The following is a 27,987-nucleotide window of genomic DNA, read 5'->3' on the forward strand; positions in this document are numbered from 1 at the left end:
TTGGGTGAAAAACATAACTGCAGGGATCAGATAAGGCCAAGTGCTGCTTGTTTAGTGTCACAAGCCCAAAAAGATAAGTTAATCCTTGAAGCAAACAACATCTACATTCAACTGCTTTGATTCAGCAAGCTACAACAGTGCAAAACAAAGACATCAGGAAAATTCTGGGACGCACCTATGTCTGAGAAAAGATCCGCTCAGCAGGGCTGAGAGTAAGTGTCCTTCAGCTGCTGAAACAGCAAGAGGCTGAATGACACCCAGTGTTCACGGGTGGCCCTTCTTAAGAACTGCAGTAAAATTCATCTTTTAAAATAAACACAGATTTACATACTTTAAATACAACTAGAATACAATTTTCAGAATGCAGGGAGAAATCAGCGTGGGAACCTGAGTTTGGCGACATTATAAACTTCCCGTGCGGAGGCAGCGGGACCAGCGGGGGCCCGGAATCGGGGACAGAGTCTGAGCCCAAGCTCCGCACCACTTCATGAGCCATGAACAAGTCACTGTAGCTGGCTTGGTCTCCTCACCTTTTAACACAGGGAAACACCTACTCTGCCGAGCTCACAGGTGTGGAAATCAAACAACGAGGGTGAAACTTCACTTCGTAAAGGAATTAGAAGCATCAGTCACTCAAATTCTCCTAAGTGATCGTTTTAGCAAACTGATCAACACAATGGAAAATTCCAATAGAAGACAGTGAAGTACTTTACTTGTACTTTGTTTTGGAAGCTACTTGTGTAGGTAGAAGGAAAATACGCAGCTCTTTTTTGTGGCCTCTCCCGTTGCGGAGCACAGGCTCCGGACGCGCAGGCCCAGTGGCCATGGCTCACGGGCCCAGCCGCTCCGTGGCATGTGGGATCCTCCCGGACCGGGGCACGAACCCGTGTCCCCTGCATCGGCAGGCGGACTCTCAACCACTGCGCCACCAGGGAAGCCCCACAGCTCTTTAATCTATCCAAAAGTCTGAAGTTAGCTCCCTCTGGACAGCTGTAGTAAAGACTAGAACCAGCATCAGATCCCTTTTGTATGCCTTGTGTAACACTTTTATTTAATAAATACTGCAGGTTCACAAACTGAAAAACAATGCAAACTGTGGAGGGTAGAGAGTAAAACCTAAGTGTTAATTGCCACTCCCTCCCTTCAGGTCCTTTCCCCAGAGACACCGGCTGGGACCAGCTTGGTTTCAGCTCTAGGTGGTTATTATCACAGCTGTAAATAATCGTTATCTCGTCAACAGCTTTAAATCTGCCCTGCAAATGAAAAACTGGCACACACACACTCCTCCAACTCTCCTTCCCCATGTCACCTCCTAATTTTTATTACAAATCATTAGATTTAATACTGCTTTAGGGAATCTAGTAATTCTACATTTAAATCTCTAGCTAGATTAACCAATTTCATAAAGGACTAAATCCCGCTATGAAACCAGCTGCCTCTGCCTCTCCCTCTCTCCTTCCTCCACTTGTTTACCTACGCAGGGACCGTAACACTTACATTTGCTTCTGTAGTGACAACTAGATCTGCCACCCTTTACTCAAAACCCAAGAGCTCCACGGACAGCGGCCCAGGGGGCAGCTAACACCGCTCAGGAGCTTGGCTCGAAGCAGAAGGGGAGAAAGGTGCTGAACAACTTCGACGTAAGAAAAGCTTAGTTACGCACGCGAAAGGCTTTACAGGTGACTGCCAGAAAACAAAGAAAATATCACTGCAACAGAAGGCGGTACAGGAAAGCCAAAAAGAACAAAGCGAAGGAACAGAAATGTGGCCCTTGGTCATTAAACTACTGCCACTTAAAGGAGAACCAAGTTTCTTGTTCTCTTTCAAGCTCCCGCTTTTCCTTAAGTTTCTGGAAATCCTTGCTTAGCTGTTCTGACTCGTGAATGAAAGATGACCAGCATCGGTATCTCCGGCTGGGATTCCTCCGCATTTGTCCTGAAAGCGGTGGTTCCCAGTTCCAAGGAAGCGGTTCTTGGAGGAGTAGGGAGGCCGAGTACCAGGGGGCGTGGCTGAGGGTGGCTGCATCCCAGCCCCACGTCTGCAGGGACACCGGCCCACCACACGCCCCTCCCTGATCTCTCCACTCCTGAGCCCTAATGGCCTATCCGCCCCCCAGATAGGAGGTCACCCGCTCTCTGCAAAGACCACGTCTCTGGCCTGACCCCACGTGCCAGCTACTCTGTGTGAACAGGAAGAGAGAAGGCTCCCCTGAGCCAGCTCTTCCAGCGATTACCATGGTGATGGCATCACAGCCACACGCCAACCGTGAACGGCAGGCTCCAAATTCAAGCTTCCACGAGGGCTCTCCTGGCAGGACCACAGTCAATTGTTCTGTTCAGTGGTTCTTTTCTTTCCTGTCACTACTTTCCAATCCTCTAGGAATTCCTCAAAAAGATCTGGTCCATCGGTAGCACCGTTTACCCTCTACCTCTGCTGAAGTTTAATGAACTAAGCACGAGCAGCCACTCAGCACACGCGTGCAGACACATCTTTCTGTTACTCCCACAGACACTGCCTGAGAGGTGGATGTGCACAGACTGGCCTCAGGGTCCTTTAGGACAGATTTCTTATAAAACAGGAGTTCTTATTTTAACAAGTGTATTACTTCAAGGAGTCTACTCTCCACAGAATATATTATCTAAATCATATAAAAAACTTTACTAATAAACACCTGCAGTAATGGGAAGAGCCCCTCTGGTGCTGAATCAATCTCAGCAGAAGCGCGCAGCCCGCACCAAAGGCTGTTTCAGTCAGACCACTGCTCCCAGCAGTGATGTCCAACAGTGTTCTCTTCAATATGACATATAGAAACGTATGAGAAATTTACAGATCAATTATCTACTTCAGAAAAATATTCAAACTTGTTCTAATTTATGAAAAATAATTTTACTAGTCATACATATAACTGAAATGTGTCAGCACACTCAGACAAAAAGGACTAAGGAAGCTCTCTTTATAGGGTTGCTGAAGGCCCATGGGACAGAACTTGGAGGCAATGTCCAGGGACGTGCTTTGACCAAAAGCAATTCAATTTCTAAAATTTCTTTATCACATTTGGCTTGCCATCTAGACTCATCTTCTGTTACATTCTGAAACTGACACAGCAAAAGGGGAAAAAAAGGTCTCCCCTATTCAGTCCAAGAGGAGGGAGAAGTAAGAGTTCAGTGAGTCCAGGGTGAGAATGCACACATCACCTGCCCAAAAAGACGGGGTACCCTCGGAGAAGAGGGAGCTTCTTTCCATCCCGGTCCCCTAGAGTCTCTCCTATTACCAAACAACACTCTCACAATTACTTCATTTTGAACAACAAAGGGTTATCCGAGGAAGTCTGAAACAACCCCAATAAATGATAATTCTAATTCCTTTAGAAAAGAAGTCAGAAATTTGAACACATGTATTAATTATGCTAGAGATACGATCTCATTATAGTACGTGATGGATGTTATAACAAAGGCGCCTTTAAAATCACTTTCATAAAGGGTAGACTAGGTCAGCAATCACTGATACATTATATGGCGATACCGGCAAACGAGCAAGCAAAAACCAGTGGTCAATACTACATGAACAGATATGCCATTCCAAGCCACAGTACCCACCAATGCTTCAAGACCAATTTAGCAGTGCTGCCCGTAGGGATAGACGCACTTAAACGAAAGGAGAGATGACGCGCTCGGCCCAACTGCACCGGATGTCACAAAAGTATCGAGAACAAAACGCTGCTGCTAAAGATGCCTACGAACAATCCGAAGATGAATCAAATTACATCACAAAATGAACGAAAACATTCACAATTTACTTTTTATCTCAGATCTCTATGGGTAACAAAACTTATAAATTAAACATAGGTAACCCTTTACTACATCAGCCGCATCCCTAAACATTTACATATTCAAAGGCTTAAACATCGAGGTCTACGAAATACACAAATCCTAAGATATCTGCTGTTTTCTACATAGGATACGACCATATGTCCACGTGCGCAGCCAGGAGCAAGCTGGGGAGGGGGGCGAAGGAAACATGCTTCCTTCACTGTCGAGCTGGGTGAGACGCCCCACCCGGAACCCACGAGCTTTGTGTTCACGGGGTTCCTTCCGTCTACAAGTCAGGCAGAACTCCGGCTAGAATTCTTCCCACCAGAGGCCGGAGTTACTGCGGAGCTATGTTATCAGGGGACTGTCTCCCCAACACAGGTCCACGTGAAAAGCAACTGCGAAGAGCCGGCGAGGCCCCACCGCCGGCGGATTCTGAAATGACTTTGTGCACGTGTGTGTAGCTGCCTACCCACTAGGCACCACGAGGACAAAGCAGGGTATGGACTAGACAGTCCATATCCGCAGGGAACTTACAGTACAGAACAGGAAGACCAGGATCCAGCACATAAAACGTTAAGTCACACAATATTTCGATAATAAAGCGATACCCGGGATTTGCCTCAAAATAATCCGGGAGGTTTACAGTAGGTGCGACGGAAGGAGACACAGGCTGGTCAAGAGGTGCTCTGGGCCGCAGCCAGTGGGTAGGTGCACGGCGGCACATGATACTATGCATCTACCTTACAGATGTTTGTTTTTCTGTAATAAAAAGAGACTACGCTTGGTTAAAACAAAATGCAAAACACGATTAACTGCCAAATAAATGATACAGATAACTGATTAGTTCAGAAAGAGGCAGCCCCTCCACATAATATAATCACAAGTAAGATGTTTACCACACAAAGCAAGAATTAAACCTCAGTCAGACTGAGACTTCTCACTGATTGTGAACGCATCATTGTGGTGGACAGAATTAAAGCGTTCTCCTCAAGTGTGGGCAGGGCCAGTGACTTGCTTCCAACCAACAGAACACGACAAAGTCACGGGACGACAATTCTGTGGTTGTAGAAGAGTCTGCATTGCTCCCAGGCTTGCTCTCTGGCTTCGAAGAAACAAGCTGCAGTGCTGTGAGACAGCCCATCCCCTGGCAGAGAGGGTGCCGCGTGGAGGAGAGGATTACACGGAGGACAGGTTCCATGGAGGAGACGGAACTGTAGGCGATCTCTCAGCGCTAAGAGCCAGCCAAAAGCCAGGGCCCTCACTCAGCCCTGCCCTCTGCAAGGCTGCAATCAGTGTGTCGGCCAGAGCTCAGTTCTCATCACAGCCTCCACTGGCAGTGGATCTGTTATACGATAAACGTGTGTTGGTTTAAGCTGCTAAATTCGTGACTATTTTCAGTCCCAAAGCTCTACATTTGCCACATTTTGTATCGTGTTTGCCCCTTTAGTTGTGCTATTATTCCTTCTCTTGAGTTTAAAGAAATCATGATTCCAGAACTCTAGGATAATCCATGCTCACTCTGCAGTAGGACGACGCCGCCCCGCCCTGCCTGAGACAGTATGCCAGGTGCCACGGCACACCCTTCACTTCCAAAGGGCCCCAGGTGAGACAATAAATGATCCCGCAGCCTTGTATTCACATTCTATATGTTAATCATTATCTTGCCAGGCACAGTCACCTTATTCTTTTCAGTTTGCTCCTACTGAATACACTACACATCTCTAACTATTACTGTTAATATTTTGCTGGACTTTTCCCAGACTGATGATTTCTTCGGCAAAGAAGTTCAGCATACAGATAAAAATATAACATTTAAGATGCAGACACACTTAACGGAGTGCCTTCGCTTACATCTGAATGGAGTATGATTAGTTCCTGTAACGCTGATATACCCTACGTTCCTACAGCTGTGATAAATTTCCTACAGCTTATGCTACACACATGTATAAAGCTGTTTCAAAAACTGTCGTTCTTAGATAAACTTAATGTCTGAAACTCCTTTAGAAAGACAGTTTTCCCACAGCAATTCTAAACATGCAAGGCCCACCTTAAATTATTTTACATGGTAGGATATAAATAAATGCAGGTAAAGTCATACACAAGTACTTGCCTATACTGATTCCGATATTTAATTTAAAAACAATTTCTTATATGGCTAATGTGAACTAGGTACTATGCTAAGGACGGAGTATACAAACTTGACTTATCCCTACAGAAAAGGAAACTGAAGTTCTGCCTTTGTTGTTCACCATCAATGTACAAGTGACAGTGAAAAAGATATTCTAGGATTATTGTCCCTCAAAAAGGTTCTACTAATTACCCTATAATAAGGTAAAATACAAATTAAAAGCTCACTTCCTACTTGCAAAACATATTACTAGTGTACTTTCATTAAAAATCACAATATGCAACGTAAAAAGCTATTTACGAAGCCCATTTACAGTTTCTCATCTAACATAATTCTAATCTCAAAAACAGACTAGTTCTTTTAATACATACAGTATGTTTTTGGTAGGGCCTAACAGAGAAAAAATAGAGAAACTCCTGCACTGTCCCATGAAAGAGAAGATGGTGGGTAGTGACTGGGAGGGAACATGATGGTGGCATCAGAAGTGCTGATAATGTTGTTTCTTAATATTGGAGCTGGTACACAGGTGTATTTAATCTGAAAATTCACTGAGGTTTATACTTATACGTTAAGCAAATCAGTATAGTTATGAAAACATATAGAAAGTCAAAAGTTTTAGATTATGAAATCTTGATCTATATCAACAAGGTATATTAATCAAACAAATAATTTTTAAGGCTTATTATGTCCCCATAGGCAATATAAGCTACAATAATATTATAATAATAATAAGAGGTACCATTTATTAAGTATCTATAATGGGCCAAGGACGATACTAGGTACTTGATATATATAATTTATTTTACCTTCAAAACAACCCTTTTAGATATTATCCTAATTTTATAGATAACAAAACCAAAATTAGCACTTTGAATCCTTAAGAGACTGGAAATTTGACTAATACTACTCTTTCTTCATACGTAAATGAAGCTATATCTAGCTATAACAGATTCATTTTAAAAGATCTTAACTTGAAATTAAAAATTTTTAATTGCAAAATGTTCATCTGCTCCAACAAGAGATTGGAAGATTTCACAATTATTTCCATGTCAGCTGGCAGTGAGTATTCAGCCAAAACAACGTACTAAAACTACAGATTACTACATAACTTCAAAACACTACGCAGGAATTCCACTAAAGCCTTCTGTAAGCACTCCAATTAAACAGGAAGAGCATTCAAAGAAGTTAAGGGGAAAAAACTAATGTTAAATCTGATTTGAAAATATTAATGTGAACTATTAAAAATATGATTTCCTTCATTGAATATGTGTGTAACTTTTAATCTAAAGGTTAATTTTTTTCATTAGAACCTAAATTAAGAAAGAGGTAAGTATAATTCAAAACTACAAAGAGAAGGCCCTACTCCCCGGTGGGAAGTGCTGACGCGCCAGGGTTTACAGGCGCTGATGATCCCTGACATCCAGTGACTCCACCACTGTGCTGGACAGACCCTTCCCCGTGTCTGTCCCTCCCCCTTTCTACTCACCCAAAACTGCCTAAATTTTTAACACATTTATTTATTTATTTTTGGCTGCACTGGGTCTTCGTTGCTGCATGCAGGCTTTCTCTAGTTGCGGCAAGCGCGGGCTACTCTTCGTAGCGGTGCGTGGACTGCTCCTTGCGGTGGCTTCTCTTGTTGCAGAGCATGGGCTCTAGGCGCATGGGCTCAGTAGTTGTGGCGCACGGGCTCAGTAGTTATGGCTCACGGGCTCTAGAGCGCAGGCTCAGTAGTTGTGGCGCACGGGCTTAGTTGCTCCGTGGCATGTGGGATCTTCCCGGACCAGGGCTCGAACTCATGTCCTCTGCATTGGCAGGCGGATTCTTGACCACTGCGCTACCAGGGAAGTCCCCGAAACTGCCTAAATTTTGACTGGGGATTTCCACCTGCAGTAAGAAGCTAATGTGTAGACAAATCAAGAGAAGTGCTAGTGTGTTATTAAAACTCATTTTGCTGATACAGGGAATTCATAATTTGTGACTGAGTACACAGTGAGCCATGAAAACACAGGGTTGCTCGCAGACACCTAAGGAGCTGAAGAAGGGACCTAACATTTACTGAACCAGACCCCTGACATACTATCTTATTTACTCCTCCTAGTAACCTCAGAGCAGTATTTTTGGACAAGCAGTTGAGTATGGCAATTATAAACAAAGACTCTGGATCCAGACTTCCAGGGATTTGAATCCCAGCTCTGTAAGACACTGGGAAACCTCCTTAAGCTACCTGTGCCTCAGTTTTCTTATCGGTAAAAGATAACACCAGTTCCAACCTCAAAGAACTACTGTGAAAACTAAATGAATTAATAATACATGTAAAGGACTTAGAATAATGTCAAGCACACAGTAAGCACTACCCAATTGTTACACATATTATTTTTGGTCCATTTTACATGTAAAATAAACTCAAGGGTTTAAGGGAATATGTCCAAAGTTGTAACTAATAAATGGCAGAGGGGAAACTTGAACGCGGGTCTGTGTCAGACACAGAACGCCTACTCTTCATCACACTACCCTCCCCAAACGTCAGGTTCTCCTCAAGTAACCATACAAGTGTAAGACATTTCCGAGTGAGTCTCCTTCTTGAAGAATGACAGGTAGCAAAAGACATGAAACTCTGAGCCCCACTTTTCCACGTGGCAACGGTAGCCCTTCTGCGTGAACCACGTGCCACGATGCTGCTGAGCCAGAGTAACCGATCAGGGCTAAAACACACCTTGTCCGTTTGGCTAATGAGCTGAATTTATACACTGTTTCTATGGGAGAATCAATAATGAGCGCCAATCAACTGACTTTAAAAAGAACTTTGAAAAAAAAAGATCTTTGGAAATCAGTCTGTTAGTTGAAGACTTCCTGCATAACCACTTTCTTCCAATGCTTGCTATTCCAGTTTGGTAGCTTCTCAGAAGGAAGGACAAATTAATAATAACATAAACTAGTTCCCACATAACTTCAATCTAAACCACTATGTTGAAGGAGTTCATTTAGAATCTGCTTATCACTGTGAAATATCGGGATCTCAGACTTAGTTCCCCTGTACTACTTGTTACTATAAAAGGCTAGTTGTCATAAGGTCCTTTTTTAACTCCAAAACTCTCTAAATCTGTTACACCAAACTTTTGTTATCAACAGAGAAAATGAGAAACAACAAAAATATATCTTGGTTTCCAAGACATCACAGACTAGAAAGATATACGAGCGAATATATTAAAATGTCTGATTTGAGAGCACTAACATTAATAATTAACTCAATTACCCACAGGACAGTAAAAGAATATTTAATACAAATTGTGTTTTAAAAACCATGTTTGCCACGTATGGAAAAGACCAAGAGAACATACAAAAAACATGTTGTCAAATACTAGTAATTGATTAATGGGTTATAGGTGACTTTTAGTTTCTTTATACATTGCTGTCCATCACAAACATTTATTCCTTTTATAATCAGTAAAACAGTAAAATTTCTTATTAAGTATCCATGTAACTAAAAGAAAATATTACACAGCTGTGAAAGACTTGGGTGTGGGAGGCTGGGGAGAAGGTGACGGATTGAGCAGTCACAAAGAGGAAAAAAAAAAATCAAGCAGTCAGCTAACTACCGATACATCGACTTCCAGAAAAGGTCAGCCACTATTAGTTTAATGCAAAATTAAGTATAAATTCCACCAACTACAGAGCTCCAATCCTGGCTCATAAGTGAGGTTAGAGATATTTAAACTAGTTAGTTTAAAAGATACCCAAACTAACTAATTGCTACTCCCCTTAAAAAACTACAGTTCCTTGAGTCCCTATCTTATTTCTGAAAGAACTTAAGACGGCAATACTCCTTTAAGCCATCTGTTATGAATTGAACTGTATCCCTCGCCCCAAAAAAAGATATATGGCAGTCTTAACTCCCAGTAGCTTGGATTGTGACGTTACTTAGAAACTGGGTCTTTACAGAAGTAATCAAGTTAGAATGAGGTCATTAAGGTGAGCCCAAATCCAATGACTGGTGTCCTTATAAAAAGGGGAAATTTAGACACAGACACACACAGAGGGAAGATGATGTGAAGGGACACAGGTAAAAGTGGCCATTGACAAACCAAGGAACACCTGAGGCTCAATACTTCCAAGTGAGGCTATCAGAGGCTAGGAGAGGCCTGGAACAGATCTTTCTCTAACATCTTCGGAGGGGGCATAACACTGCCAACACCTTGGATTTGGACTTCTGGCCTCCAGAACTGTAAGACAATAAATTTCCCTTGTTCTATGCCACCCAGTTTGCAGCTCTTGTTACAGAAGCCCTAGAAATCTAATACACCATCCGATAAACATGCAGCGGGACACCCTCATAACCACTGCCTTTCCAAAGAACACTAAACAATTTGATCTGTAGAATAAATACACAGTGAAGCTAATCTACAGGCACAACAACATATAACTCATGAAAGGAATTCATACTATCATTTCATTTTAGTTTGTGTCCAATTTTCTTATGAATGTCTTCTGTGAGAATGTAATATTTAACTATAGTAATATATTCTTGGTTGAGACGTAACGATTCTGAATTAATCTAATCATTCTGACCTACAAAGTTGATATGTTATACTATAACGAAAATGTTCCCCCCCCCAAAAAAAACAAACTCCCAACTGAAAGGTACAGGCATTTAACATAAACCAGAATTTAAGAATATATAGGTCAGGGCTTCCCTGGTGGCACAGTGGTTAAGAATCCGCCTGCCAATGCAGGGGACACGGGTTCGAGCCCTGGTCCAGGAAGATCCCACATGCCGCGGAGCAACTAAGCCCGTGAGCCACAACTACTGAGCCTGCACTCTAGAGCCTGCGAGCCACAACTACTGAGCCCACGAGCCACAACTACTGCAGCCCACGCACGTAGAGCCCGTGCTCCACAAGAGAAGCCGTCGCAGTGAGAAGCCCGCGCACCACAACAAAGAGTAGCCCCCGCTCGGTCCAACTAGAGAAAGCCCGCGTGCAGCAACAAAGATCCAACTCAGCCAAAAATAAATATAAATAAATTTATTTTTTAAAAAAAGAATATACAGGTTATAAACACAAAGAGACCCACAAACAGGCACATGATAGTGAAAATGCTGAAAGTCAAAGACAAGGAGAAAAACTTGAAAGCAGCAAGAGAAAAAGGATGAGTCGCTTAGAAGGGACGCCAATAATACTGACAGCTGACTTCTCAACAGAAACGAGGCGGCAAGAAGGCAGTGGGGTAACACAGTCAAAGTGCTCAAATAAAAAAACTGCCAGCCAAGAATACTAAATCTGGCAAAGCTTTCAGACTAAAGGTGAGACAATGATTTTCCCAGACCAAACCAAACCAAACAACCCTGACAACTTTTTGCTAGCAGACACGACTTAACAAGAAATACTAAAGGAGGCTGTTCAGGATGAAAGCACATGACCTCAGATAGTAACTGTTGTCCACATGAACAAAAAAAGAGGACCCGTGACAGCAACTGTTTCACTACAGAGGACACCATAAACACATTTTTTTCTTTCTGCTCTTAACTGATTTAAAAAGCAATTGTATAAGATAGTTATGTATGTACAATATATAAAGTATTACTGGGCCCATGGTATAGATAAATGTAATATACGTCATACATATACCAGTAACAGCACAAAGGGGCGGGTTGGAGCAAAGCTGTAATGGGCTTAGCAAATAGATGGTAAAGTACTAATTATGACAATGTATTGCTGTGTTTATAACATTAACAGATGTAATATATATAAAAATAAAGCCCTAAAAGGGGAGAAAGGGAATGGACCTATATAGGAATAACATTCCTATATACCACTGGAATTATGCTAGTATAAATCTAAAGGTGATTCTGACAAGCTAAGATGTATATGGTAAAATTTATAATTTTATAAATTTTTTCCGACTCCTGTCTTTTTTCCTATTTCCCCTTTATTGCTTTCTTTTGCATTAAGTGTTTTCTAATGTAGCATTTTACTTTCATTATTGATTTTTTCATATATATGAAAAAAATATATAAAGGACTGCAAGTCCTTTGAGGACAAAGTCTGAAACTTAAATGCAACTCTAGTGTCTAGTACATAACCTACTTAATGAACATCACTGATACTGATTTGTAAAAATGAACCTGACTGCTCCATTGTTGCATTGGGATAAATCGTATCCCCCAATAAAAACACCTGAAAGTCCTAACCCCCAGTACCTCAGAATATGAACCTTATTTGGAAACAGGGTCATTACAAGGGTAATCAAGTTAAAGGTCATCAGGGTGAGCCCTAATCCAGTATGACTGACGTCCGTATAAAAAGGGGAAATGTGGACACAGAAACAGGCGTGGACCGAGGGAAGACGATATGAAGGAACAGAGACAAAGTGGAGGACATCAAGTGAAGATGAAGCAAAGACTGGAGTGATGCATCCACAAACTAAAGACTGCCCGGGAACCACCCGAAGCTACAGGAGAAAGGCAGAGAGCAGCCTCCCCACAGCCTCCAAAGGCGCCAGCTCTGCCCACCCCCCAGCCCCTGCTGATTTTGGACTCTGGCCTCCAGAGCTGTGAGACCGTAAAACTCTGTTATTTTAAACCACAGTTTGGGGTTCTTGGTTTTGGCAGCCCTAGGAAACCAACACAATTGACGTTAAAGAAAATGAAAATATGCAATCAGTATTATATAATCCAACCTTTCTAGTATGATCAACACTGAAGATGATGGAGAAATGAGCACAGTTCTGACCTAGAATGAAGCAATATAATGACAAAGAAAAATGTCCATTATATGCAATACATTAAGTGAAAAGAGCAAGTTGCAAATTTTATTGGGGGGGGGGTGATGACACACACAATACTGTATGTTTATATATGCTCAGGTAATGTCCAGCCACACAAACACACACACACAGACTCTAACAAATAATTAACTCTTGGAAAGGGCTGCCCCCTCCTTCTCTTTGCAAGAGATAGGTTTTTTTACTTCACACAATTTTGTACTCTTTAAAATAATAATTTTTTTTGACTTTTTAAAAATGAAGAATTAAAAGAAACTACTGTTTCCAAGGAAACCAAAGGTCATAGTATTCTTTAACAATGCATACAGCTAAACCTGAGTGGTTTATTTCACTTTTAAAATCCTCATTTTGATAGTTCAAAACAATTCATTCAACCTCAAAGGCATATATACCACCCCATTTCTAAAAGCGACCACGTCATTATAGTTCAGAATCAGTACTAAACATAGGTTGGCTGTAAAAAAGACAGAAGGAAAATAAGACAAAAATAGGTCTATTAATAAAAATTTCCCATAGGCAAGTATTTAAAGAGGAGTTCTGCGGTATTACAAATAAATAGATGAAGAGATAAATGCTTTCGAATACTTTTTTCTAGCATTTAAATTCAATAAAAATATATAATTGACAGCTTTAAAAAAATAATATTTACCAACCACTCCATGTCTACCAGGAATACAATTCTGAAGCTTTTTACAAATATTCTATCATGAAATTTCATTTCTCAACAGGGCCACGCCTACTCAGCCCAGCCTTCTTCCTGTCACAGCACCACGTCCCATTTAGAGAGGGCTCACCAGCTTTACGTCAACCAAAAATGGACCCAAATATCCTAATTCTTGTTAAGCATCCAGCCTGGATTTATCGTCTCTACGTTTGCTAAACCGGCTTGCGAAGTACTCAGCACCAGCACCACTAAGGCCACCGAGCGCCAGATCTCCACACACATTCCCCGGGAAGCTGAAAACTACAGAAGTCACCTCCCACCTCACCAAGTTTGCCGAGATGACCCTGGTCATCATTAACAGAACACGCTGAGGTGGTATAATAAGCACAGTGCGGTCCCAGAAGTAAAAAGGAAAGATGGTGACATCTGGGGTGAAACACTGCAACCAAGAGAGAGAGACGGCAGGACACGAGAAAGGAAGGGCAAGGCAGCCATGCCACCTTGAAAGGACTAAAGTAATAGAACAAACCACAAACAGAGAGACAGAAAAGGTGGAAGAGTCCACTTACATCTTTTCAGTTGAAAAGGGCAATCTATAAATGTCTTCAGAGAAGAAGACAAGTGAAGAAGATGCAGATTTCTTTCAAAGAAGATGCAGATTTCAAGTGTGGTCATCAGGTGAAGGCTGGATTTTCACAGGGAAAACCCACCAGAAGTTGGGTGTTCTCTGCACGACCATAACCCATTCGGGACACACTGAATGGGAAGCTCTGTAAGACCAGAGCTTATCATGGTCATCTCTGTATTCTCAGGACCCACATACACCCTGACAGAATGCAAGCCTCCACGAATGCTTCCTGAAAGTACTCATGAAGAAAGACACTTTACAAAAAAAAACAAAAGACAGAGAACACGTCGCTATTAGCTTAAAAATAATAAATCCACCCCTCCTTCCATGAAAAGCACTTATATACTTACCATCAGGCAGAAGGCTTACTTAGGTCACTGAAATAAAAAGCACTAAAATAAAATCAAAGGCAATAATATTCTAACTCCATTAAAGTACACCACTATTCACAAGGAGGAAATGCTGGTTGGTTCCTGCACCTACGAAGCATTTCAATAAGAACATCTGTCCGTTATCACTGGAAGAACATCCACTTCTTGTTCTCAGTTGGAAATAAATTGTTATTGGCATGCAGCTTCAGATGCATGGATGACTACAGATGGAGATTCTAAGCACGCTTAGACATTCCGTAGACACCACACAACTCTTAGGAAAAGCTAATGATCTTTCTTTTGAAGCAGCGGCAGCAAAGGATAAGCCAGTGAACACACAGGAGAGTGAAGATACACAGCACCTCACGCAATCACGTTCTACATTAAATATCACATACTTCACACTACATGATATCACAACATTCTTGACTGAGTACTTCTGTGGAAGTAAAGACTTCATAGGTTTTCTTCCAAAACGAATTACGTATATAAACTGTCTCTCCCCTTCTAATACAACTTCTATGCACAAGGTTTTAAATGATGAAGTCTTATGTATAGTTATTTTCAACAATACTGGGTCTCTGATTAAATTTTTAAATTCAGCAACCCATTAACGCCTCACAACATCTAGCATTTACCCTTTTCTACCGACACCTTATTTTACAGATATTCAAATAATCCTCTTCTAAAAAAAGCAGGTTGGGTAACTGCACCGCAGGCCAACAAGAGATATCATTCCAGTGGGGGCAGAGGCATGAGTGAATCAAGTGCAACAATATGGCCTCAGGAAAGAACAGGAAAATCTGAAAGGAAATAAGGCCTGAAGCTAACACACACTTCATTCTAACAATGACAAAAAGTTGGTACGCTATTTTTTTGGTAGAAAAAATAAGACTTTTCTTCTAAAAGTAGTATTCCCAACTTATCTAAACTTCTAGAACATATTTGAGAATGTTACAAATTAGAACATTTTTATTCCCATACGAAAGGAATAAAATCTTTCTACAAAATATTCAAAACAGGGAAAAAGATAATCTACATTCTTAGTTTGCAATATAATAATCTAGCTCACTTAACTTCAAAGTAAATGTCTGCTTTCTCAGAGGCATATAGTATTAATAAACTAATTTTTCTTATGATGAAAATGAACTAAAATAACTGCATTTTACTTTAAAAATTTCAATTTTGGTTACTAGAATTAGTAGTGCCAATGAGTCCTTACCTCATGGAGGGGAGCAAGTCACTTTACAAAGGTAATAATAATAACTACAAACACTACAGATGATTAACCCTGGGCCAGGTACCATTCTATAACCCTATGAAGTAGACATTATTTCACCCCCATTTTACAGACAAGAAAACCGTGGCACAGCGAAGTAACTTGTTCAAGGTCATACTCACACCCACAAAAATAAATGCAGAATCTCAAAAAGGGTACAAATTCAAATCTTTTTTTTAAATTTAATTTAATGTATTTATTATTTTTGGCTGTGTTGGGTCTTTGCTGCTGTGCACAAGCTTTCTCTAGTTGCTGCGAGTAGGGGCTACTCTTCGTCGCGGTGCTTGGGCTTCTCATTGCAGTGGCTTCACTTGTTGCAGAGCATGGGCTCTAGGCACCTGGGCTTCAGGAGTTGTGGCACGCGGGCTTCAGTAGTTGTGGCTCGCAGGCTCTAGAGCGCAGGCTCAGTAGCTGTGGCACAAGGGCTTAGTTGCTCCGTGGCATGTGGGATCTTCCCTGACCAGTGATCAAACCTGTGTCCCCTGCATTGGCAGGTGGATTCTTAACCACTGCGCCACCAGGGAAGTCCCTCAAATCTTTTTTTTAAAATGGCATCGTTAAAGAAAACAACGTCAAAAATAAGTAAACAGCGTGGATTAGCCTGTTAATGAATAAAATGGTGATATCACTAACCTCCAGTAAATATTTTTGAAGGAAGAAATATTTACTTTGGACCGTAATTTTCCATAAATTCTATAACATTAAAAAAAAAAAAAACAGGGGGACCTCCCTGGTGGTCCAGCGGTTAAGACTCTATGCTTCCACTGCAGGGAGTGAGGGTTCAATCCCGGGTCAGTGAACTAAGATCCCAGAAGCCAACCGGCATGGCCAAAAAAACAAACAAACAAACAAGAAAAAAACAAACTAGGAAACTAAGTATAATTCATATTTAACTATATCTAATTCCACGCACCTTATATTATTTAAAACATCATCAGATGCAACCTACTGAATGGGAGAAACTACTGCAAATCATATATCTGATAAGGGACTAATATCCAAAATACATAAAAGAACTCAGACAACTCAACAGCAAAAAAAACCAATGCGATCAAAAAATGGACAGAAGATCTGAATAGACATTTTTCAAAAGAAGACATACACATAGCCAACAGTAACATGAAAAGGTGCTGTACATCATTAACCATCACAGAAATACAAATCAAAACCACAATGAGATATCACCTCATACCTGTCAGAATGTGTCAAAAAGACAAGAAATAACAAGTGTTGGTGAGGATGTAGAGAAAAGGGAACCACACTGTGCACTGTTGGTGGGAATGTAAGTTGGTGCAGCAACTATGGAAAACAATATGGAGGTCCCTCAAAAAATTAAAAATAAAACTACTATATGATCCAGCAACTCCTCTTCTGGATATTTATCAAATAAAACAAAAATACTAACTCAAAAAGATAAATGCATGCCTATGTTCAAGGCAGCGTTATTTACAACAGCCAAGATATGGAAACAACCTGATGTCATCAATGGATGAATGGATAAAGAAGATGTGGTACATGTATACAATGGAATATTACTCAGCCATAAAAAAGGACTAAAAGTCTTACCATTTTCGACGACATGGATGAATATCATGGGTATTATGCTAAGTGAAGTAAGTCAAAGACAAATACCATATTATCTCACTTATATGTGGAATCTTAAAAAAAAAAAGTCTCATAGAACAAAGAACAGACTGGTGTTTGCCAGAGGTGGTGGAGGTGGGGGGGGGAGAGAAATGGGTGAAGGGGGTCAAACAGGTAAAAGAAAATCAATTAAACACAATTAGCATTCCCAAAATGATGGTATCAACAATCATTTATAGGGCTTCCCTGGTGGTGCAGTGGTTGAGAGTCTGCCTGCCAATGCAGGGGCCGCGGGTTCGTGCCCTGGTCCGGGAAGATCCCACATGCCGCGGAGCGGCTGGGCCTGTGAGCCATGGCCGCTGAGCCTGCGCGTCCGGAGCCTGTGCTCCGCAACGGGAGTGGCCGCAACAGTGAGAGGCCCGTGTACCACAAAAAGATAAAATAAAAAATAAAATAAAATAAAATTTATAAACACTCAAAGGATCAGAGAATACTGAGTTTTCGATCTAGAAGGAAACAAACACAGAAGGAATATTTACGCGTCTAGTCCAACCCCTTTATTTTACAGATGAGAAAAACCAACCCACAAAGTTTTAGGAGACTTTCCCATATGCACAGATGTAAATGTCAAAATTTGGATTAGAAGTTTCCTTCTGGTCCAACTGCTCTTTTTAATATACCATGCAGTAGGATACATTACAAAATACTATATTAAGTTTCTGGAATTGAGCTACTGAAAGAGAATTCAAAACAAAATCAGATTATTTAAATCTAAAAAATGAAGGTTTCTGGAAAGGAATTAATGCTAGCTAAACAAATGCTTAAATAATCTTTCCTGAGACAGTAAAAGTTTCAGGAGAGCTTCAATAAATCTGACTTTAAAGGCAGGAAGAAAGAACTTGTGAGAAAATGGAAGTGGACTCAGTCTCTGGGGGCCTATCAGAAGCCCAGAACCAAGGAAGAAAACTAGGTATGTTGCGATCAAGTCTGGCTGAACTGGCCACATGGGTCGTGGGACAGTAAATAATTAACCTACTCAGAGATCTATTATAAAAAGATTAGTTGGAGGTGGAAGGAGAAAACCACCAAGAGGTAAGCAAAGCCAAATGATATGAGACTAGAGTCTTTATACCTGTTTCACCTAATTGAACATGGTATTTAAAATGATACTTTTTAAGCATATGAAAAGTTTCAAATCCCAATGGTCTTACCTTTATTTGTGGTAAGTGCCAATAATTCACGTGGAAAACTGAAATGTGAAATTTTACATAGGGCATAGTTTTTTGAAAAAGACAAGACGGACTTCCCTGGTGGTGCAGTGGTTAAGAATCCACCTGCCAATGCGGGGGACACGGGTTCAAGCCCTGGTCCGGGAAGATGCCACATGCCACGGAGCAACTAAGCCCGTGCGCCACAACTACTGAGCATGCGCTCTAGAGCCCACGAGCCACAACTACCGAGCCTGCATGCCACAACTACTGAAGCCAGCATGCCACAACTACTGAAGCCTGTGCGCCTAGAGCCCGTGCTCCGCAACAAGAAGCCCGCACACCACAACGAAGAGTAGCCCCCGCTCACTGCAACTAGAGAAAGCCCATGCGCAGCAACAAAGACCCAATGCAGCCAAAAATAAATAATATAAATTAAAAATAAATTTAAAAAATAAAAATAAATTAAAAATAGACAAGACAAGGTCTGGGAGGGAAAGTAAGTTATTTTCTTTTCTGCTGCCTTAAGAGTTTCCAAACTCTTTTTTATAGAATACGTTCCAAATTTTCTATAATGAGAATGTGCAATTTTTAATGTCCAATATGTATTTTAGCCAAATTCGAATGATCAGCAGGCTTAAATAAAACTTATTCTAAAGAATCGCTCTGCTAAGGTCCTCAAACACATGTTCAAACATTCCTTATCCAACCATTTATATGACAGAAGACTCCTTATTTTTGAAGTTTTCATCTCTCCTAAATTAACATTAAAAACAGCAAAATTATTAAACCAATGGCAACTCACTTTGAATGTTCCCATCACAGGAAACACTTTTTTACTACTAAAATATTAATAAAAATTAATTAAATATTTCGCTAATAAAAGAATCACAGCCACCCTATTTCTCAAGAAGGAACAAGGGCTGCTATCATTTACTCTAATATTCGGACTACATGAAGAGCCTACCCCGCACCCCGCCGAGCAAGGCACCGCGGGGTTTGAGGTTTTCCTCCCACCCCTCCCTCTGGAATGATAAACTGCACTGACCACACATGCACCTGACTCTGCGTGAGTGACCCCAGTGAGACTCAAACAATAAGAAAAGACAAAGAGCCAGTCTCACCTGTGACTTTCCTGCAGTAAGTGCAGTCAGCTTAAAGTTTCCCACGCGCAGGGTGCTGTGCTGGGTACAGGCTTTTTCAAAGCAAACCTGTCAGACCCACCAAGCAGCAGACTTGTGGCCTTGGCTTCAATGACACCATGTTCTAGGGGATCTAGCTGACACCCAGTGACTGAGGGTGGGCAAGGAGCCAGGCCACCCCACGATCGACCACGTTCCCCTGCAACGACTTCTCCTTTATTCAACCCCCTCCCTGCACGCCCTTCCCCGCCAGGACTCCTACAACCCAAACAGGAAGCGAGGGTGCTTCTCACATCCGTGGAGCCCCCAGCGCTGTGCTTCCTAACAACCCTGACCCGTATGGTCACTTTCTACTCCTGGGCCACCACAAGCTGCTCTACAGCTTCCACTTCAATTTCAAAACACAGGCCATTCCTCTACATGCATTCGGTCACTTTCCCCATTATTTCACAATTATGAGGTATAATATTAAATATTAGGTAGCTGCTCTGCGCCAGGCCCTGAAGTCTGAAGCTACTTCATCAGCAAAACAAGCACCACGTGACACTGAAATTATTTCATGGGCAAACAACAAGAGGCATTTCTAGAGGTACCCTGCAAATTGATTCATTGCAACCTAAACATAATCACTCACACTGTCAGGCTGTAACACTAACTTAAGAGAAACAAACTTAACTGACTTTCGCATGTCAGAGGAACAACTGTGATCTAGAATAAGACACATCAAAAGAGATTTGTTTTTAACAGTTACTTAATCCTATTAAGGTATTGCTATTTGCCCAGGTACCTTGTGTTGACATGTGAAAAAATTATGTCAACGTTATTATTTATAGAATAAAACGTCAACTCATTATAAGCGTTTTCACAGCTGCTGATTCTGAGAGATAATTGTCATTAGGACCAGCCCCTCTCCTCTGCATCACCCCACACACAACCCCAACCTCAGGCATGTTTAACCAAACTTACTGCCCCCAGACATCAGCAGAAATGAAGGATGCGGAGGGACTTTTACTGTATGCAGAAGGTACTGCTCCACCAAGCTATGAAATAAATGATAGTCCTTTCGCTTAAGGCCTTCAGAATCCAATAAGGAGATAACAGAAAAATTTACAACACAGCAAGTATGGTAAGTGCTACTGAGATCACAAAACTGCTGTGAAATTGTATGAGGGGGATGGAGGGTGGGGAGGGACAGGGCTAAGATTATTCAAGGAAGGCTACCTGCTTGAGAGACAGCTGTGACCAGGTCAGAAATCTACAGAGGCACAGAGATAAATACCTTTGCTTTTCTTGACTGTCAACTTTGTAGTATCTCAGAAGACAGACTGAAGTCCTCTTTAAAGAATAAGATTGCAGGATACTTTGACATATTTAGCACTACCTTGGGAGCGCATCAGAATGTATTCAAGTATGAACGCAGGCACATACAATTTTAACACTACTTTTTGGATCAATCTCATTTGGCCGGCCACTGATGTTTCCCTATCTGCCAACAATACACACACACCGCATGTGATTAATGCACCTGAGCGGAAGCCCTAGCGAGAGTTTTGGAGCCTAAAATTCTTGAGATCAAAATCCCACTTACTCAGTGTTTGACTTGGCAAATCTCTCTCTGCCTCATTTTCTTAACCTGATTAGAGCATATATTAATACGTTTATGTGAATATTGTTTGTCTCTCTTAACTAGAATGTAAACACTATGAAAGCAGAGGCTGTCTTGATCACTGCTGTATCCCCAGCACTCAGCACACCCTCTTCTGCGTAGTAGGTGCTAAATGTATACCTGATATACTTGAGTGGATGAAACAGTGAAGAGCAACACATCACTCCACAAACTCTAGACTTTGACAGTGAACTATGACCTGACAATCTGTGTAGCTCAGCAATCTGGTAAGATTATCACTTTCAAAGACTTAATTATCACATTCCTTTAGAAAGACAATAAAAACTGGCATATCTAAAAATAATTAATCTACCTGATCCTTGGAAATCCTTTTAATACAGTCCCTTTCAGCTTCCCTGGTGGCGCAGTGGTTAAGAATCCGCCTGCCAATGCAGGGGACACGGGTTCGAGCCCTGTTCCGGGAAGATCCCACATGCCACGGTGCAACTAAGCCCGTGCGCCACAACTACTGAGCATGCGCTCTAAAGCCCGCAAGCCACAACTACTGAGCCTGTGAGCCTCAACTACTGAAGCCCACGCACCTAGAGCCCATGCTCCGCAACAAGAGAAGCCACCACAATGAGAAGCCCACGCACCGCAACGAATGAAGCACAATGAAGACACAACACAGCCAAAAATAAATTAATTAATTTTTAAAAAAAGAAAATTAAAAAAAATACAGTCCCTTTAACATCAATGGTTCCTAAAATATGAATTGTGCAAGAAAAACAAACATCCATTTGAGGAAATGGATTCTTCATGATTCATTCTTCAGTGTGATGTCTTTAATACTGTAGATTTTAATCCCACTTGATTTCAGCCATTTTTATACTGTTCCTCAGCGTGCAGTACAGAATCTGCTTCTAAAGCATCTTTCTATCTGATTCACCGCTCCTTAAAGAAAGGTATATGAAACGTACCACCCTTAAATGGAAGATTGCTGGGGGGGGGGATCTCCCACATGCATAAAAAGGTCTGATAAGCCATAAAACAGAAGGAAAGATTTCAGAAGTCTTTAATAACATCATCACTAGGCCCACGTGGTGAAAAATAACTTTTTTTCTGTGATGGCTCATACTTAAGATGGCAAGATGTAAGTCATAAGGAGCTAATAAAACGAATTCGCCCCACCGTGTGGAAAACTGGTTCTTCTGACCAACCACAAAACACCAAGATTTAAACGCACCCACGTTCTGCTCAACTCGGGACTTTTCCACAGGCATTAGTACTTTTCCCTTAAAGTCGATTTAAAAGCCCCAGTAAAACACAGACAGCAACCCTTGCCGTCAGTTCCTGCACAGAAACACTTGAAGCCACACACTGATGCGTCTGGGGCGTTCAAGTAAACAGATGACAGGAACGCTTAAGCTGCTTTGAAGATCAACGTGGATTCCCAAAGACAAGATTGCCACCTTGACACGCAGCTGGAAACGGGAGAGCTTGTTCCTCTCAGAAGAGGAGAAAAGGGGGAAATTTTCGACAGCACTTATTTAAAGTTTCCACCTTCACACACACCCCCTTCCCCTCGGCGCCGGCGGGGACTCGGCCTCGCCAGAGGCGCGGGGAGGAAACCTGAGCCGACTTCCGTGCCCTCGCGGCCGGGAAGGGGACCCTGCCTTCCCGCCGCAGCCCCTCGCCCGCTGGGGACCCTCCGGGCCCGGCCAGCCGGGCCCGAACCCGTGCGCCGCCGGACGGAAACGCGGGCGCCGCTCGTGTACTTCCACCTCCGGCCCACAGCCCGGCGCCGCAGGGACCCGCGGCCGAGCCCGGGCACCGACGACCCGCGCCGCCCCCGTCGGCCACCCTCGCGCGCCAGCCTCCCGGGGCCGCTCCGCGCTTGCTTGCGCCCCGCCGTCCAACCGCCCCCGCCCGGCCCGCGCCGCCCCCTCCCGGCCACGGTCCCCGCGCTAGGCCCCGCGGGCGGCGAGGGCGGGGACGAGGGCCGCCCGCGCCCTCCCGCCTCACCTACCATGGTACAGATGGAGGCGAATTTGGAGACTGTCATTAGGATTTCCATCCGCCCAGCGCCATCTTCCACCCAATCACAGCGGCGGCGGCGGCGGGCGGGGGAGGAGGGCAGCCGGGCCGCCCGCTCGCACCGCAGCCAGCGGGCGGACCCCGAGCTGCCGCGGACCCACGCACCGACCCTGCTCAGCCGCCGCTGCCGTCGTCGCCGCCGGCGCTCCGGCACTCCCTGCCGCGGGCCCCAGCCCCCGCCTGCCGGCTGCCCGCCCGCCCCCGGCTCCTCCCCGGCGCAGGGCGCAGCCGCTGCCTCGCGGCCCGCGCCTGCCCGCGAAGCCGCCCGCCGCACACCCCGCCCAGCGCACTGGGGAGCGGGCTCCGCCGAGGCCCTAATGCCCGGCCTGCTGGCAGCTGCACTGCCCGGCGGCGCGCCCCGCCCACCCTCGGGGCCCCGCCCACTCCCCGCGCCGGCACCGCCCGCTCCCCGCGGATGCCTCCCCGGCTCCGGAGCGCGCGACTCGGGGAACTCCCGCGCCGGCTCCACCCCCGCGCTCGGCCGGGGCGGGGCTCGGAGGGGCCACCGCCTCCCGCCCGCGGCCCTCGCGGTCCTAGAGCCCGCGCGCCGCGAGAGGGGCAAGAAGGGTGCTGGGGGCGACCAGCGTCAATCCTGGAAGGGGCTGACCAGCAGCCTCTACCAAGGGCGAGGGAACAGCTAGCCCAGACAGAAAAGTGAGGGGGTGATCTCGATAATTCTGGGTGTGGTGGGAAGAAACCTGCTTCTGAACGGTTAAAATAGCCCGGGTCATCCAATGTCCCAAGCACCTAAAATGTAAGGTGGTTTCTTTTTACATACATTGGGTGAATAACCTGGGTCAGAACACCGTAATTTCGCGAAAGACAAATTAATTAATTAAAAGTGAAAGAGGCAAAGAAGAAACTATATTTGGCTCCTTGAATTAAGAAAGGTAAATTATGGGGAAGGGGGCGAAGCTGATTTCCGCCCGCTTGTTGGCCATAAATTTAGCATTTGGTTATAAATATAGTACCTAAATATACTTGTTCTGAAAGTTGAGTTGCAAAATAGGGAAGGATCTCAACCCAGCAGTGATGATGTTAATCCCAGGGACAAGAAGTCCCGCAAGTAAGAAAAATGTCCTGTGAGAAATGCTGAAGCAGTATTAGCCAGGGGGGATAGTTCCTATTTTCCGCTTCGATAAAATGCATCATTGCACCCTGTTCTTCGTGTCAGACAGCTCAGCTTCGTTTCTTCCTATTTGAGAAAGAAGTTCAAGTTAGTAGAATAACTTTATAAATTATTGTATTAGAAAGCTTGTGATTTTTCACGATTGAAGAACTGATGGGATGCTTTTTTAGTTTCCCCCATTTCAGTGGGGCAGAAACGACAAATGACAGACGAATCTCTAAAATCAGATATGCCTTAACTCTTCAGTTCAAAACATTTAAAACACAAAACATTCAAACAAAATTTAGGTGAAAAATAGATTTCTGGTACATGCATGCTGTTTCCATAGTGATTTCCATTATAAGCTTGCTTGGGGGAAACAAAATTGCACACAGAATATAGCCAAGTCCCATAGTAGCTGGCCTGCTGCTACAGGCACCTGCCTCCCTGGAAGCCGGGACTTCCCTCATTGCCCTGATACCCGAGCCAGTGCTAGAATGTGCCAGAACCACACATTCAGGTAGCTGGACCACCTCCCCATTTCCCTGCCTAGACTTGGAAGTATCACCCACCTGAGTTGTTTCTTGCTATGTTCCATCCTGCTTAGACCTCCAGGGCATGCCTGGGCCTCCTACCAGTGTTGCCATGCCCATGACAGACTGGACCCTATCTGTCTCATCTATTTGGATGAAAGTCTAGTTGTCATTCTGTCCCGTTGAACAGGTCTAATGTGTCAGAATTTGAGCCCCATCTCCATCTAGGCTGCCCACCAAGATCTTTCCTTGTCCATGGAACAGAGGCCACCAGGTTTACACGTAAGTGTGTGTAAGAACGAGGGCTTTTCTAAATGGATTTCTGGTAGAATTATCTGAAGTTGTTTAGTTGATGTTATAGCCATCTAAATTCACAGATGAGGGACTTCCCTGGCAGTCCACTGGTTAAGACTCCACGCTTCCAATGCAGGAGACACAGGTTTGATCCCTGGTCGGGGAACTAAGATCCCCCATGACGCGTGGCGTGGCCAAAAGATTTTAAATTTTCAAAAATTTAAAAAATAAGTTCACAGGTGATAACACAGATCCTAATAGCAAACCTCCCAATGCCTCACCTCCCCAGCGTTAAGGTTGAATGGAAAGGCACAAACGTAAAGAGAGAATCTTCCATGTGCTAGGTGATGCACTGGGGTGTTTTTTTGTTTGTTTGTTTGTTTTTTACCATATGTAATGCAGATGAAGATAAGATATAGCTGAAATGTCACACGTGTACCCCCAGAACTTGAAAGGGATCATCTAGACTTAGAATACAGTTTTTACCTGCAACCGTATCAGCTTTACAAAGAGCTTCATTGTACGTAGGGAAAGATGAGTTTGTGTACAACTGACCTCTTTCAGGCCTTCCTGAGTGTATCAGCTACAAATTACACCCAGATAACTTCAGGGACCAAGCAAGTAAACAAATTAGGGCAAGCTCATTCCATTTGGTTAGCACGACGTTTTTAAATGGTTTTGTTTGAATAATTTTACACAATCCTTTCCGGTCCAGTTCCTTGCAAGCCACTTCATCTTTTCTGTTCTCTTCCTGTCTCCACTTAACCACGTGCCACTTCATATATTTCTGCCACCTCTCTTTTCCACGAAGCCATTTGGGTTTGCACCAGCTGACATCAATGGGTGAAATGCTGTGCTGCCCTTGATGGGGCGAGGAAGGATGTGGTGGAGAGGGGGTGGAGAGGCATGGAAGACAGCCGCAGCACAGGGAGTGCTTATCAAGGAATTACGCGTGCGCCAAGCAGTTCCTCAAATCCCCATAACAACCCAGCGGAGTAGGCGCTATTATCGTCCCCATTTTCTAGATGAAGAAACGGAGGCACAGAGAGAACTTTCCCAAGGTTGCACAAGTAATAAATGATGGAACAAGGATTTTGACCCAGCTCCAGAGGCCACACTTGTATCCACCCTGCTAACCCAGCTCAAGTCAAAGTGCCTCATTCTGATTCTAACAGAAGGAGGCTGAGAGGCACTCACTCCTTTGGGACCAGGTTACAGCTACAAAATAAACACAGGTAAGTATTTCTTTGTCTCACTTCCCTCATCTGGAAAATAAGGGTAATGATTATTTCTACCCCAGAGGGGTGTGACAAGGATAAAACATGGAGACACAGTTAGAAAAGTGCCTGGCACTCAGCATAGACTGGAGAGCTTTGAATGGACATTCAGTATCAACATTTTAAAAGTCAGGATGGGCAAGTACTGCCCTCAGGCTGCCAGTTTACTCTCTCTGATATAACAAGCCTCTGCCGTGTGCCAGTCGCCTGATTAGTATTTTATTTTATTTTATTTATTTATTTATTTTGCGGTACGTGGGCCTCTCACTGCTGTGGCCTCTCCCGTTGCGGGGCACAGGCTCTGGACGTGCAGGCTCAGCAGCCATGGCTCACGGGCCCAGCCGCTCCACAGCATGTGGGATCTTCCCAGACCGCGGCCCGAACCCGTGTACCCTACATCGGCAGGCGGACTCTCAACCACTGCGCCACCAGGGAAGCCCCTGATTAGTATTTTAGATGCATTTTCCAATGTAACCTCCCAGGGCCCTTGGAGCTGGATCATTTTGTGCTCATTTTACCACGTTCACCATGGCCCTGCCCAGCCAGTGCAGGGCCAGGGGCCACACCCAGACACTCTGACTTGAAAACCCAGGGTCTCTCCCCTTCTTTACCCTGCTCGTTGACAGCTGAATGAATGAACCTTCTTGGTGGCGTTAATTAACATCATCCAGCTGTCCAGAGGTGGATGTGAATCAAAACACTGATGTTCTTTTGTTGGTTTGAATCAACAAATCAGTGACTTACTTTTCAAGGCTGATTTCTAATTCAGATGAGTAAAGTCAAAGCATATGCCCTATGGATATATGACTCTGATTTGCCGGGCAGCATAGCATATAGCTAATGTATCTAAACCTTTGTCGTTATTTAAATCTAGGTTTTCAAAGAGGGCCAAAGGCACAGCCCCTTTACATTCTATTTAAAACTGAAAAATGAGTTCATTCATTAAAACAGATATCTCTTGGTCATCTACTGATGATTAAGAGAAATCTGTGTGCTCAGGGAGTAGACAGATGAGTTTTATGGAAACTGAGCTGGGAGAATGGAGAACTAAGTGCAGTCAGCTCTGAGGCAGGTGAGACTAACCCTGCCTGCAGGAGGGACAAGCTGAGGGCAGTCTCATAATCCAGAAGAATAGGATGGACAGTAGCGGGGGAGGGGAAGGCAGAGGGAAAGTCACGGGCACTGACCCATGGGAGCCAGAGGGACGTCTAAGGCTGCGGCACTGGGTGTCCTGTGGAGTCTGTGGAGATGAGTGTGGAACGTTAAGGGGACAATCTGACCCACAGGGACACCAGCAGGGATTATGGTCTCTGGAACCTCTACCATCATATCCATCAGTACCAAGTGGTAGAATCAGCCTACCTGAAAACCTGTTTCTTGTTCTTCATAATCTCCATTTGGATTCCCACCCTGGAATTTGTTGAGGCTAAACATGGCAGAGAATCTCAAGGAGACATCAAACTAACACGTAGGTAC

General features: G+C 43.6%; 1 protein-coding gene across 3 annotated transcripts in view; it reads right to left on the minus strand.

Moving 5' to 3' along the window:
• Positions 1-23,479, minus strand: part of USP12 (ubiquitin specific peptidase 12) — a 79,831-nt gene extending 56,352 nt beyond the window's left edge. Inside the window, exon 1 of one of the 3 annotated variants that reach the window (XM_030882640.3) lies at positions 23,232-23,479. In XM_030882640.3, the coding sequence (XP_030738500.1) occupies positions 23,232-23,279 (48 nt within the window). In that variant the 5' untranslated portion in view covers positions 23,280-23,479. Of the gene's footprint in view, positions 1-17,228; positions 17,259-18,457; positions 19,178-23,231 lie in introns of those variants that run through there. The other 2 variants (XM_060287954.1, XM_060287955.1) reach the window with 2 other exon arrangements.
• Between the last annotated feature and the right edge of the window lie 4,508 nt (positions 23,480-27,987).

This window comes from Globicephala melas, chromosome 18 (genome assembly GCF_963455315.2).
Source record: "Globicephala melas chromosome 18, mGloMel1.2, whole genome shotgun sequence".
NCBI lineage: Eukaryota > Metazoa > Chordata > Mammalia > Artiodactyla > Delphinidae > Globicephala > Globicephala melas.